The sequence below is a fragment of the Gymnoscopelus microlampas genome, assembly GCF_963454915.1.
Source record: "Gymnoscopelus microlampas genome assembly, chromosome: 10".
NCBI lineage: Eukaryota > Metazoa > Chordata > Actinopteri > Myctophiformes > Myctophidae > Gymnoscopelus > Gymnoscopelus microlampas.
Window position 1 is genome coordinate 7,682,740 of NC_139947.1, and position 13,875 is coordinate 7,696,614.

The 13,875-nt window shown below is 41.9% G+C and overlaps 2 protein-coding genes across 2 annotated transcripts; one reads left to right on the top strand and one right to left on the bottom strand.

The window, feature by feature from the left end:
- The first annotated feature begins 527 nt into the window (after positions 1 to 527).
- rfc2 (replication factor C (activator 1) 2) lies at positions 528 to 4,495 on the top strand. Its single transcript, XM_084069370.1, has 6 exons — positions 528 to 793; positions 1,588 to 1,693; positions 1,876 to 1,977; positions 2,408 to 2,666; positions 3,536 to 3,796; positions 4,191 to 4,495. The coding sequence occupies exons 1-6, from the start codon at positions 625 to 627 to the stop codon at positions 4,302 to 4,304; spliced, it is 1,011 nt and encodes a 336-aa protein (XP_083925496.1). The 5' UTR covers positions 528 to 624; the 3' UTR covers positions 4,305 to 4,495.
- Positions 4,496 to 10,852: 6,357 nt separating this feature from the next.
- Positions 10,853 to 13,875, bottom strand: LOC311053106 (uncharacterized protein). Its single transcript, XM_084068509.1, has 6 exons — positions 13,570 to 13,875; positions 13,374 to 13,478; positions 11,971 to 12,138; positions 11,441 to 11,583; positions 11,118 to 11,218; positions 10,853 to 11,017 (listed from the first exon to the last, which is right to left on the bottom strand). The coding sequence occupies exons 1-6, from the start codon at positions 13,802 to 13,804 to the stop codon at positions 10,894 to 10,896; spliced, it is 876 nt and encodes a 291-aa protein (XP_083924635.1). The 5' UTR covers positions 13,805 to 13,875; the 3' UTR covers positions 10,853 to 10,893.

Below are 13,875 nucleotides of genomic sequence, written 5' to 3' on the forward strand. Positions count from 1 at the left end.
GGTGAAGCGAGGTTAGGCGTTGGTACGACGGTGTCGTTTGGGGGCTCCCAAAAAAGGCGAGTTCCTCCCATCATCCCATGTTATTTATTTATTTATTTATTTTTGGCACATTATTTGCAGGAATATAATTTCCAGCAGAACAACGGAACAAAAACGTATCAAACAAATGTATTTAAAAAATATATACAATTTTAAATACGTTTTAGGCCCAGGGGGGAGTTAATGGGATGTAAAGGAAGCAAATTAGTAATTTACTTTTTATTTAAAAGACCTATGGGCTTCATAAAAACAATGCATGTTGTGTCTTCTTTTATTTTTCATTCCCTTTTCTATACCAAGAAACTTTGCTTGAGTTCATTCATGTTAAATAATAATAATAATAATAAAATATATAATAATAATCATCATCATCATCATCATCATCACCCTGACGTCAAGATTCCTCTCACCCAATCGGTGGACGTGATCTTGGTGGCGAACCAATCACACGACAGCGTACTGTTCAGACTTCCTGTTTGGGTCGCAGACGGAGGGAAATTCAGCATCAGTTTCGCGCGCTGCCTGTCAGACAGACAATAAACAACCCTCATATTCACAAAATAACAAAACATCACAACAACAAGCATGGAGGTGGAGATGAAGGAAGCAGAGGCGGTGGTGAAGAGCTACGAGCTGCCCTGGGTGGAGAAGTACAGACCCCTCACTCTGAACCAGGTGGTCGGCAACCAGGAGACCGTCAGCCGGCTGGAGGTGTTCGCCCGCGAGGGCAACGTGCCCAACATCATTATAGCAGGTCATTATGTTAATAACATCATTATAGCAGGTCAATATGTTAACCCAGGGGTCTTCAACGTTTTCAGGCCAAGGACCCCCTAGCTGAGAGAGGGATTAAGCAGGGACCCCCTCTATATTGTATAAAAATTGTGTTTCACAACAACTGTTTTTGTTTACTTGGTGTGCTCTTTTTCCCTCTCCACCAAACACCTCTTTGCCAAAAAATAGCCGATCTACAAGCTCACAACGCCTCGCAGCGCGAGGCGTTGTGAGCTTGATGATCTGCTATTTTTTGCCTAAAGTTCTCCTCAGAAAAGGGATGCTAGGGTTCAAGTGGTTAAGGTTAAAAAAAAAAGTCCTATCACAAAGATTTGGCGGACCCCCTGTAGTAACTCTGAGGACCCCCTAGGGGTCCCGGACCCCCTGTTGAAGACCCCTGTGTTAATAACATCATTATATATTAGCTCGTATTGACATAATATAGCCATTTAATAGCCAACAGAAACTGTCTGCTAGATCAGTGGTTCTCAAAGTGGGGTCCGGGGACCCCCAGCAGCCAGGGGTTCTTTGGGCAGTTTGTGGGGTTCCATGCCCAGGGGTCAGGGTCATTTTAACAACTTTATCATAATGTTAACTATTCTAAAATAGCAGATCTACAAGCTCACAGCATGGCACGAAGTGATGCACTGTGAGCTTGTAGATCTGCTATTTTAGATCTACATCTTCGGACGTTACTCCATATGTATGCATGTTAATGTATGTTACTGTATGTGTATGTTAATGTGTGTGTATGTGTGTTTATTGTAATGTCAGGTCCTCCTGGAACCGGTAAAACCACCAGCATCCTGTGTTTAGCCAGAGCTCTGCTTGGAGCTTCAATGAAAGATGCCGTGTTGGAGCTGAATGCTTCAAATGACAGGTATATGGATGATAAGTATATGATAGGTATATGGATTATGAAATGCTGTACATGAATGCTTCAAATGAATGGGTATGATTACGTATGAATCATGAAATGGATCAATAGTAGCGGTGATGTTGTATTGTATGACATATATACAGTATGTTGTGTTGTATGACATGTTGTATTGTTGTCTCCAGAGGGATCGATGTGGTGAGGAATAAAATTAAGATGTTCGCCCAGCAGAAAGTCACCCTGCCTCCAGGAAGACACAAGGTCATTATACTGGACGAGGCAGACAGGTGAGACATGTCTGTCTGTCTGTCTTTCTGTCTCTCTGTCATACTGGTAAGACAGCTGTACAGTGCTGTAAGCTTTTCCTGTTGAAACAATGTCTGAACTACGGTAAAGATGGCAGTGCATCTACTTACTGTCCAGTCTAATACTCTGCATTTGGCCTCAAATTACTACTTACCTTTAACTTAAAAGTTAAACTTTCCTAGGCTCCTATGTAGCCTGACAGTGCATCGCGGGTTCGAGTCCCGTTCCCGACAAAAAACATTAAAAAAAAAAAACATTTCCCATTTATAAAACGGGACTTTTGTCAGGAACAAATTATTTTCATAACCCCACTCTGTATCTAATTATCCATCAGTCTGTCTGTGTCTTTAATATTGTATCCTTCTTTCTGATCTCTCTTTTCTCCCTCTGTCTCCGTCTCTGTCTGTCCAGTATGACAGACGGCGCCCAGCAGGCTCTTCGTAGAATCATGGAGATTTACTCCAAGACGACTCGTTTCGCTCTGGCCTGCAACGCCTCAGATAAGATCATAGAGCCCATCCAGTCTCGCTGTGCCGTGCTGCGCTACTCCAAGCTGAGAGACGACCAGATCCTGGCCAGACTGCAGGAGGTGGTGGAGCTGGAGAAACTCAGCGTGTCCAACGACGGCCTGGAGGCCATCATCTTCACCGCCCAGGGAGACATGAGACAGGTAGGACAGACAGGGAGACATGAGACTGGTAGGACAGACAGGGTGACATGAGACAGGTAGGACAGACAGGGAGACATGAGACAGGTAGGACAGACAGGTAGGACAGACAGGGAGACATGAGACAGGGAGACATGAGACAGGCAGGACAGACAGACCGATAGGACAGACATCGTCTTCACTGCTCAGGGAGACGGGCAGGACATGAGACGGGTAGGATAGACATCATCTTCACTGCACAGGTAGGACAGACAGACAGATAGGACAGACTGACATCATCTTCACTGCACAGGGAGACATGACAGACAGACAGACATCATCTCCACTGCACAGCGAGACAGGTAGACATGTCAGTGTCCAAACTTCTGTGAATGAATCAATATTAAATGTATGTGTCAAGACAACTGCTTCACCCATCCCACATGTGATTATTAGACACATCAAAACATTCCAGTGTAGCAACTCATAATAGAACCTGAAAATAAACAGAGCATATACATACCTGCCCATAGAATATAAAAAGTGAAGTTCATCTATTGTAAGTCACCCTTCTCCTCCTATCCCACGCTTTAGAAAGATATCCTGAAAATGTAAAACATGTGATCAAAAAGAAGTTCAAAGCACCGTTCTCACTATCTATCAAGTTTTTAAAGGGATAGTTCACCCCCAAAATGACTTTTTTCTATCAATTAGTCACCCCATGGAGACTTGAATGGATATTTTTAGTTTTTTGTCTAACCCATCAAATTATTGGCTTAGGAATGCGACAAAAACAAAAATGTCCATGAATTCAAGTCTCCATGGGGTGACTAATTGATAGGAAAAAAAAAAATCGATGAACTATCCCCATTTCATTCTCTGTGTCTCCTCAGGCCCTCAACAACCTGCAGTCCACACACGCCGGCTTCGGTTACATCAACAGCGAGAACGTGTTCAAGGTGTGCGACGAGCCACACCCCCTCCTGGTGAAAAGCATGCTGGGACACTGCGTGGAGGCCAACATAGACGAGGCCTACAAGATCATGGAGCAGCTGTGGAGGCTGGGCTACTCCCCAGAGGACATCATAGGAAACATCTTCAGGGTCTGCAAGACCTTCCAGATGCCCGAGTACTTAAAGCTGGAGTTCATCAAGGTACCTGACCCCCCCGTCCTCACTGTGGTTTAGGGCTGCAACTATCATTTTATTTGCAATTATTCTTTCGATTACCTTTTTAGATGAATCAAAGAAGAAGTGGGTTTGTTTTTATGCATCAATGAATAACACAGAAAAAATCTAATAGTTTAAAAAAAAATAGCTTAAATTGATTTGTCTGATTAACCAATAAAGCCTTATTTTAGACTCGCACGAAAATAGCCGATCTACAAGCTCACAACGTGACCCTTTATGCGCTTGTAGATCAGCTAGTTTCACTATTTATTATTTATATATATATATATCAATTTCCCCCAAAATCGAATATCTTTATATGAAGAGGAAACACATTAATGCCATGTTATCTATAATGTGTGTGTTTGTTTGTGTGTAGGAAATCGGTTACACCCACATGAAGGTGTGTGAGGGCGTCAACTCTCTGCTGCAGATGGCAGGTCTGCTGGGGAGGCTCTGCAGTAAGACTACGCCCCCTGCTGCTGCGAGCTAGAAACACCACCTATTACTGCACCTACCTTCATACACACCACCTCTCACCACACACCAAAACCACTGCCACCCATCACAAATGACCCCACCCCAGGACAGTAACCTCCACCCTCTTCTACTTGGACCTCCAAACAGCTGAGACCTCTGGAAGTTCTGCTACGACTAACGACAGTTCTGTAAATAGATACACGTTCAGCCTTAACATCTGCTATTAAAGATGTTTTCAATAACACTGTTGTGTGCGTTCAAGGTTCTTTATTGTTACTGCTTGTGTACAGGACAGGTACATAAGAGTAAGATGTGTTTTTGTTTGACTACTCTGTCATTGTAGCACCATTAGTAATGGTAATACAAAAAAAAGGAATGTGTATGCACGATAAGATAAAAAAAAAGAGGAAGGGGAATTATTATGAAGAGAGCCGTTTTTTACCATTGTCTTAATCAGCGCTGAAGGTGCTGTGTGTGAAGTTCTTATGGAGGTATGTCCACCAAAGCTTTTTGTGGCGTCTTTATCTGCTTACCAATATTTTCAACTCGGGTGTTTGGAAGTGTTTCTAGGAAAGCACCTGACGTTTTCAGATGGGAAGAAACAATGTGGTTGACTCACAGCCTTTTACTCCTAGATTGTCAACATAAATTGTAAAGTAAACCTACCTATACACAAATATCTGCATTTGTGAGCAGACAGAGCAGACAGATTCTACACTAAGTGACCTGTGCCAGTGTCCTTGATGTTGTTTATCGCACATGCTTATTTTTCTAGCAGTCTACTGTCAGTGGCCTTATGGCTGGGTAGCCACTTTCCATCTGAAACACTATATTGGAAATGAGATTTGTTTTAACTGGCTATCAAGATGACAAAAGGAATGCTCACACACCAACATAAAAGGAAGGGTTCAAGTGTTTAAACTGATTGTGAAGCTATATTAACTAATTTTGCTGGGGACCCCCTCAAGGACCCCTGGGGATTCCCGGACCCCACTGCTATAGTTGTGTCACGCTGAATGAGAGGGCCCTCTTTCGGCCTAAACCATGCACCATGGAAACAGCTCTGTAGTTGGGCTGTGAACATGTCACAATCCAGTAGATGGCAGTAATGCAACGATTATGGACGGACGCCAACCAACCGCCATAAAAGCCCCAAGGCCCAAAGTGTCTCCCTCTTTTCTGAGGGTTTCGACTCTGATGGGCATAATTTTGAGGTAAGGTTTAGACAAAGGGTCGGCAATGTCTGAACAATTATATAGCATAAGTACCGTGCTGTGATTTACATTCAGACATTTTTATGATTATGCATGCACTTCATGGTATCACAACACCTCCAAGGCCTTAAAAACAAGGCTCCAAACATCCCAAAACAAACTTGTAAGGCTACTTCTTGGTCTCAATCACAAAACCCATCTAACCCCTGCTCATTTTGCTAGGATTGGATGGCTTAGGGTTGAGGACAGAGTACAGCAACTTGCTATGGGCCTGGGGTCTATTCCACGAAAGCTGAATTAAATTATCCTGGTTTAAAAGGAAAATCCAGGTTTGACAAGCCTGCGCTGTTCAGACTGGTTTATTCAGTTCCACGAACGCCAAGCCTGGCTGAGAAGGAGTGACTTTGTCAAGCCAGGATCGTTAAACCAGGCTGAATGTGAGTTCACCTATTCCTATAAAAGACCATATGAAAGTCGATAGCAGAGTCCTTGAACTTGACCAATCATGGAGCCCAAAACCAGAGCGGCGTTCTTCTCTGTGGCTGAACAGCAGCACTGCAGCAGCTCATGGAATCATACAAGGAATTAAAATGTATAATAAGCAAGAAAGGAAACACGGCCGCAATAAATATAGATCCAGAGAAAGCGAATTAGCAAATTAAATGCAAAAGTTGTCCAAAAATATGCAACTAATTTATACACAAGTCAATAAATATATAATTCAGTTAGGCTTAAACATGAGGAGTTTATGTGAATATTGGAATTATAATTATAAACACTTAGAATAATTTTCTAATTTTAGCGGCGCTAGCCGCTCTATACCTTTAGGTATAGAGCGGATATTAGCCCTCTATGCCTGGCTTTTGCGTCAACGTTCTGATTGGTCAGGTGCGCCAACGTTCTGATTGGTCAGGTGCGTCAACGTTCTGATTGGTCAGGTGCGCCAAAGTTGTGATTGGTCACTATTCATGACATCACTATGATTTCATGAATATAGAATTCGATGTCTATATAAACGATGACAATGACTTCATCTTATTATTCATTTGGCTAAAGTCTCCGTCTAGGTAAGTTATTTAAAGTTAATATGATGAATAGAAAGAGAAAGATACAAGAACAGATGAAGGGTGAATGTATAGAAAGTCTGAGTTCGGGACCCAGTCATCCGTTATGACAGAATGGTTTGATAGAGACGATCGAGAATCCAAGAGTCCGTTAAGGTTCTGATTGGTCAGGCCCGTCAAGGTTGTGATTTGTCAGGCAAGGGGACTATTCATGACATCACTATGATGTCAAGGTTTATTTTTTATTTCCTCATGTTTTTTTTTGTATATATTTTTATTTGGCTAAAGTCTCCTTCTAGGTAAGTTATTTAAAGTTAGATCCTCAATTTAACTTTATCTGTCGTCGACGCTCTGATTGGTCAGACCCGTCAACAAAGTGATTGGTCAAGCTTCACATGACACATGGCTATAAACACATTATAAACACATATCGATGACATAATGTATTCAAAGGCGCCGCTACCTTCACACAGGGTGTGATTTTTAATTTCTAAAATAGAAGATCTACAAGTGAAAAGCTTCCCTTTTGGCGGCCGGGGGTCAACGGGGGTCCAGGGGTACACAGGGCCGGGGGTCAACGGGGGTTCGGGAGTACCCGGCCCCCCGTGTACTCCCGGACCCCCGTTGACCCCCGACGGGGGGCCGGGGGTACACGGGGGGCCCCATGGTGGCTGGGGGTCCACGGGACCCCCGGCCACCACGGGGCCCCCCGTGGACCCCCGGCCGCCACGGGGACCCCCGTGGACCCCCGACCGCCACGGGGACCCCCGGCCGCCACGGGGACCCCCGTGGACCCCCGGCCGCCACGGGGACCCCCGTGGACCCCCGGCCGCCATAAGACAATTTTTTTCCGAGCTTGTAGATCTTCGATTTTCGCATAAGAATTGAATAAGTGTGGAAAAACTCATTGGTTTACGATTGGAGTCATTGGACTAACAGCTATTTCACAAAAAACTGAAGAACAAGGCACTGGATTAATAAAGCTTGGCTGTTAGCCTGGTCCGGACCAGGCTAACTTCACAGCTAAATTGCCATGGTAACTAAGGCAGGATTGCTTCAATTTTCTTTCGTGAAACTGGATCATGGATAAACATATCCAGGTTTACTGGCTAAGTTAATCTGCCAAGCTAACTCAGCTTTCGTGAAACCGCTTCCTGGATAATTTAAGCCAGGATAGCCGATTAAACCCGAGTTAAACCCGGTTTATCCCTAATCCAGGTTTCGTGGAACGGGCCCCCTGGTCTTCAAGATACACCACAACATTAGGATCCCCCTGTATTTGTCAAAATACTTCCAGAATGTTAATGAAGTCCATGATCATAACACCAGAGGCAGCTCCACAAATCATGTTCAACCCAAATTTGGCTCAACAAAGGGAATGAACTTGTTCTCATGCTATTCATCAAAAATGTGGAATGCCCTACCAAAAGGAGTAAAGGAGTGTAAAACCCTACTCACTTTCAAAACTGCTCTAAAGATACACCTTCAGGAGGCTGCAATTCAAAAATGGCCCCTGTCCAAGTCCTAACCTACCCCCCCTCTCTCTTTCTTCTTTACATATTTTTCACTTTTCATACCAGTAACCTGTACACTGATTGTATGACATTCTGTATAGTAGCGTGTATATCTGTCTGTCTCTTATATGTCATCATGATTTGTGTGCATGGGGATCTCATCTTAAACAAGCTTAGTGCTTAATGAGTTTTCCAGTTTAGTAGACCTTGTATTGTGAATTTGTACTTCCATGTACTGTTATGTTCTGTCATGTACTGTTCTCATGTCTTACTAAATAAAGTACATCAATCAATCAATCAATCAATCAGACAGACAGACATGTGAAGTCCACAAGATGGTCCCATATTTCAGCAGGTCACAAATTTCACTGTAACCAGCATGCTGGAGGACAAGGAAAGAGGAGGAGGAGGAGGCAGAAATTTGAGCATTGAGATCTGGCTAATGTCTCACCTTCTTTGTCATGTCTGGAATGGCATACGTATCATCTTGCAAGGCTTGAGAAGAAACTATTGACCACAAATAGTAACTATCTTGTGTATTCCTCTCCTGTCTTGATTAGCTATATCAAAATATTACTTTACATATATATATAAATATAATATAAAGATACAGAGTTGTCAAAATATGTACAATGTACAATGCTAGCAACAAGGAAGAACAAAACAGAAACCCACAAACACTGCACACACTTTGTTTTCTTCTATGGAAAGTTTTTGACATGGCCAAAATAGAGACACCATGTTGGAAGTGGTTAACCACCCAGCCCTGATGAGATGAGTGATGATTCACTCACTGAAGCTGTAAGGAGTGGAGCTACGTACTACCTAGAGAGACCGGAGAGTAAAGGAAACTAGAAAAAACACTACAGCATGAGTCATACAGTGTGTATGACTCATTTGTAGTCTCTCTCTCACACACACACACACACACACACACACACACACACACACACACACACACACACACACACACACACACACACACACACACACACACACACACACACACTGTTCTGTATATGGATTACCTTAATTGTGTCAATCTCCAATTTCTGTCTTCAATCTCCAAAGTTGATAACAAACCTGCCCAAATTGTAATCATCCAGTTTGATCAAATCACATGCACCAGTAAGACAACTAAGAGTAGAGTCTCTGAACCCAAGAACTATCACATCATGTTCAGAGAAACAAAGCCTGGGTCATTGTTGCTGTTGTTCAAGTTTCTTTATTAGGATAAACGCCTTGAGATGTGCCATCTCGTTTTCAAGGGGTTCCCAACATAAATACATGCCACAGTCGTTACATGTATGCAGAATAGACAATAAACAAACACAAAGGCAAAAACAAAACATACTGTATATACTACATAGACAAAACCACATACAATAACCAATGCAAACCTTGAAAAGCATCACAGCAGTAGGATGGCAGAAAATGCATTATGGTCAATACAATGAGTTTAAAATAAAATAATGACAGCAGGAACAGTCCACCTCAAAGTAAGAAGACAGAGCACGTTAAAAAATTGGGAATGTTGAAATGGATCGGATGTTAAATGGTAAATTATGCCAGGCTGATGGAGCTTTAAACATGTGGCGTGTTTACCAATTACTGACACAAGGAACAGAAGAATAAACTTGAACAGTGTTTGGTATGGTGTGTTGTAGTAATGTGGGCTAAGTATCGTTGAGGATAACTGAAATAAATATTTCTAAATAGATCTAAATATACGGCAGTGGTGGAAAAAACGAATGAAATGTTTTACTAAAGTAAAAGTATCAATTCCACAACGTAGAAATACTCTGTTACAAGTAAAAGCCTGGTATTCAAAATTGACTTGAGCAAAAGTACAAAAATATGTAAGTACCAAAAGTAGAAGTTTTCAAATCACTGATATAATGTCAGTGAATGTAAAAGATGGCCATTGATGTCTGTCATACATTATGCAATGATGAGTGAGAAACTGAAAAACAAGGATAAATCTGCAGAGTCTATTACTGTATATGCTGTGTGGAACTAGAACTGATTTTGAGGCATTTTGATAGACCATGTCACAATTAATCAAAGATTGGAAGTATTAGTTGCAAAGCCAGTCTCTTACGAACACTAAGTGTCTAGATCTATACAAAACATTTATTCCAAAGTTTTTTAGAACATGATCAATATCATTGTCAGAGTCAGACACCCTGGCAGTCCTGTAGGCAACACTTTATATTAACATCCTTGTAATAATCATTAATTAACAGTTAAAAAGGCAATTAATCGTGGTGACACACTGTGGTATTGTAGATAATAACCACCATATCATGTTGACTGACATCACAAATAATGAGAACATGGATTGCAGGTCCTTTAACACCTCAATCATTATTAATTAGGAAACAGGATGCATTCAACTCCCCACGTATTTACAGTAAAAACAGCAGTGCCTTATGTATCATTAAATATAGAATATGCATTTTGTAAATTTATGTATGTCACTGACAGGAAAGTGACAAGCCAAGTTACAGTAAGTTTTAGTCTGGACCAAAGACCATAAGAATACATTCAACATCCTTTAAATACTTAAAGAGTATTAAAAGGTACTTACAGTATTTTCCAAAGGTCAGTGGAATTGTTAATTAACAGACTGGAATAATACTAATTGGCAAGTAAGGTTTTATTAAATACTTCTACTGCCCAGTTTAAAAGTTCATAAACAATTATTAATATGATTAAGGGGGAAACCTGTTTCATGACTAATTACTTCTGTTTAACTCCACAATGCAGAAAACTAAGCTGCTGTTAAATCAATGAAGTTAAGAGGAACATCACTTCTCACAGATCCAGTTGTATGTATCTGTACATAACCCGTCATACCAGACTCCAATCACCTCCCAGTAGGTTGCACAGTCCCAGTCTACATAGTTACGAGGCTGTCCACTGGCCCAGTACCTGCAGAGTAAACAACATCCTGTATGTTTAACCACATCCACTCAGTCACTCACATACAGTGACTTTGAATCACAATAAAAAAACATGTAAAATGTCTCACTGTGTTGTCAGTGGGGTTCCGTCCACCCACGTCCATTTGCCCCCAGTATTTTTCAAACCAATCCATGATGCTTCAAACTGAGGGGATTGTTTGAGGAATTTCTGATGATTTGTCAATGATTGAACCATCATTAATTAATTTATCTATATTCAGGTTTTCACTGTAATCATTGAATTATATCACATGCATGTACGTAGATGGACACTTACACGCACACACACACACACACACACACACACACACACACACACACACACACACACACACACACACACACACACACACACACACACACACACACACACACACACACACACACTAACCTGTTCGTCTTCACTGTTAATGATCACCAGATCTGCTCCTGTCTTCAGACATTCTTCTCTACTTTGATACCAAGTTTTCTTTTCAGTAGATCTGCAATAAAAGCTGCATCCAAACTTCTTCCATCCACTAGAACACAGCGTGACTAAAGATCAAACAAGAGTTTTACTAATGGTGTTTAAAACGGGTGGTTTTAGCTTTTACTAATTGTGTCTTTATAATATTTGTATTAACTTTTCAAAAGACAGACATAACGGATTAAAAACAAAAGGGGAAAAAAGAGAAAACTCAAACACGCCCGGGCACAGCCCCAGCAGAGCCCACTCCCGATGAGTGGTGTGTGTGTGTGTGTGTGTGTGTGTGTGGTACTACAACTGGCACTGACGTCATAGTATATACGGGTACTGATGTAGGCTACATTGTACAGGCTGACAATAGGTATTGACAATAGGTACTTCTCTAGAAATTAAAATATCAATCATAATAAACAAATTAATATTCCTTCAAAAAGGCTTACAGTCTAAACTCTCACCTGCCGACTCTTTCTTAAACTGGTTTACATCTTGTTTTAGCTGGTCTCTCTCCAGGGTCATGTTGTTGTATCTGCTGTCCAGCTGGTCTTTCTCCAGGGTTAGGTTGATATATCTGGCCTCTAGGTGGTCTTTCTCCTGGATCAGGTTGTTCTTTAAATGGTTATTATCTGAATGATCAACAAAGGACAAAGAATTGTCATGACTAGAAAAAGTGCGCAAGTCACCAGGTCAGGTAGGTCATTGTGGGCCTGGAATGTTGATGGAATATGATCACATGACTATAGAGATAATGGCCCTCATTTATCAAAGTTGCACAGACAGAAAAACAGGCGTACGCTGAGATCACCGCAATTGTCGGGATTTATCAATCTATCGTGACTTTGACTTAAGGCCCGCTCATATCTCACGTCTGGTCTGAGGATGTGTAGACTTTGGCTACACCAGTTTGTTCCATCGTAGATATGTGGAGCAGCATTGTCTGACCATCTGACAGGCATCTAAACATATGTATTCACTCCAAAAATGTATAGCTATAAAACTAATAAATAATACATGTGAAAAAAATATATTTTGTAAAGGCATACATCGACGATGTGTCATTATGAAATTGGCAGGATATTTCCAAGTGTACAAGCAATGAAAATCTAGACATTAAAAACAATATAATTATTTACAATGTTACAAGTTAGATGCTTAATCATTCAGCCATTTAAACAGTGCTTTACTGGCTCTGTTATGAGCGCATATATGCGAGAGGATTTTGGGGACCGCTGCGCTGGAATATTTTTATGGAGAGTGAAGTCTGCCCACTGCCCAGTGCAAGTGATGTTCATTGTGGGTTTTGGCCACTGGAGCGCAGCGGGAGATTGGAGATAACCAGCCCACCACACAACAAGCCCTCATCCATTAATGTTTACGCAGTCATCAATCACTCCATAAACGTTCAAATTATGCTGACAGCCCCATAAACGTGGTGTCGCGGCCACAGACCATGGATGCAGGACTCCTGATGGCGCTATAACAGGCCGATCTGAAAAAAATGGGGCAGAGGTTCTGCTCTGGCATCCAGGGAGTGTGTGTGAACAGTTTCACGTCGATCGGGCCAACGGTGCCGGAGATTAGCTGTTCACAGACAGACAGACAGACGGACGGACGGATGGACTGACAGGGTGCAAAACATAGACTCTGCCACGCCTTCAGTCTGGCGGAGACAATAAACACAGATGATGAAGTGAAGCGTCTTTGAGAAGAAAACTACACTTTGCTTTAAATTGAAAAACAGAAGTTTTTTTTCAAGGTTTCGGTTAATGCTATGGTGACTTTTGTGGTTTTCTAGAAGATTCAGGCAACAGAATTCCAGTGTGAGTGAAGTGGACGTTTTGCGACATGGTGGAATACTCACAGTACACGACCAGGACTATGATCACACCCAGTAGGATAACACACAGCATCCCCAGACACACAGCAGCAACTCTGTGAGAACTTCTCATTGTTTTACAGCGCTGGTCTGCAACAGAAAGCACAGTATACTATAAACTCTATTCCCCTCTTTGAAACAGAGAACTCACATTGACGATTCACAGTGTGGTCAAACTCACCCCGACTGTGACTTCCTGTTGCATTGTCCCTCACGTCCTCCTGTGGTCCAGAGACGACATCACTGCTTCTGATGAAATCTACGCTCTCGTAGATGTCCACCACCATCTCCTCCATCTCTCCCCTGTCCTCATCCAACGGTCCACTGTCCTCACTGTCCCTCCTCTCTCCTCTGTCTCCATCTCTCTGTCTCACCTTCTTTGTCAAGTCTGGAATGGCATAACTATCTGTAGACATCTTGGAGGCTTGTATATGCCTCTCCTGTCTTGATGAACTATATCAAAATAACACTTTACATGATTTCTAGT

What these genes read in the sequence shown, in the direction of transcription:
- LOC311053106 (XM_084068509.1), bottom strand. Translation starts at nt 13,804, where the DNA reads ATGTCTACAGATAGTTATGCCATTCCAGACTTGACAAAGAAGGTGAGA. An exon ending in AACAGGAAGTCACAGTCGGG is followed by an intron (nt 13,479 to 13,569) that starts GTGAGTTTGACC and finishes TTTCTGTTGCAG; the next exon opens with ACCAGCGCTGTAAAACAATG. An exon ending in GGAACCCCACTGACAACACA is followed by an intron (nt 11,018 to 11,117) that starts GTGAGACATTTT and finishes TTTACTCTGCAG; the next exon opens with GTACTGGGCCAGTGGACAGC.
- rfc2 (XM_084069370.1), top strand. Translation starts at nt 625, where the DNA reads ATGGAGGTGGAGATGAAGGAAGCAGAGGCGGTGGTGAAGAGCTACGAG. An exon ending in CCCAGGGAGACATGAGACAG is followed by an intron (nt 2,667 to 3,535) that starts GTAGGACAGACA and finishes GTGTCTCCTCAG; the next exon opens with GCCCTCAACAACCTGCAGTC. An exon ending in TAAAGCTGGAGTTCATCAAG is followed by an intron (nt 3,797 to 4,190) that starts GTACCTGACCCC and finishes GTTTGTGTGTAG; the next exon opens with GAAATCGGTTACACCCACAT.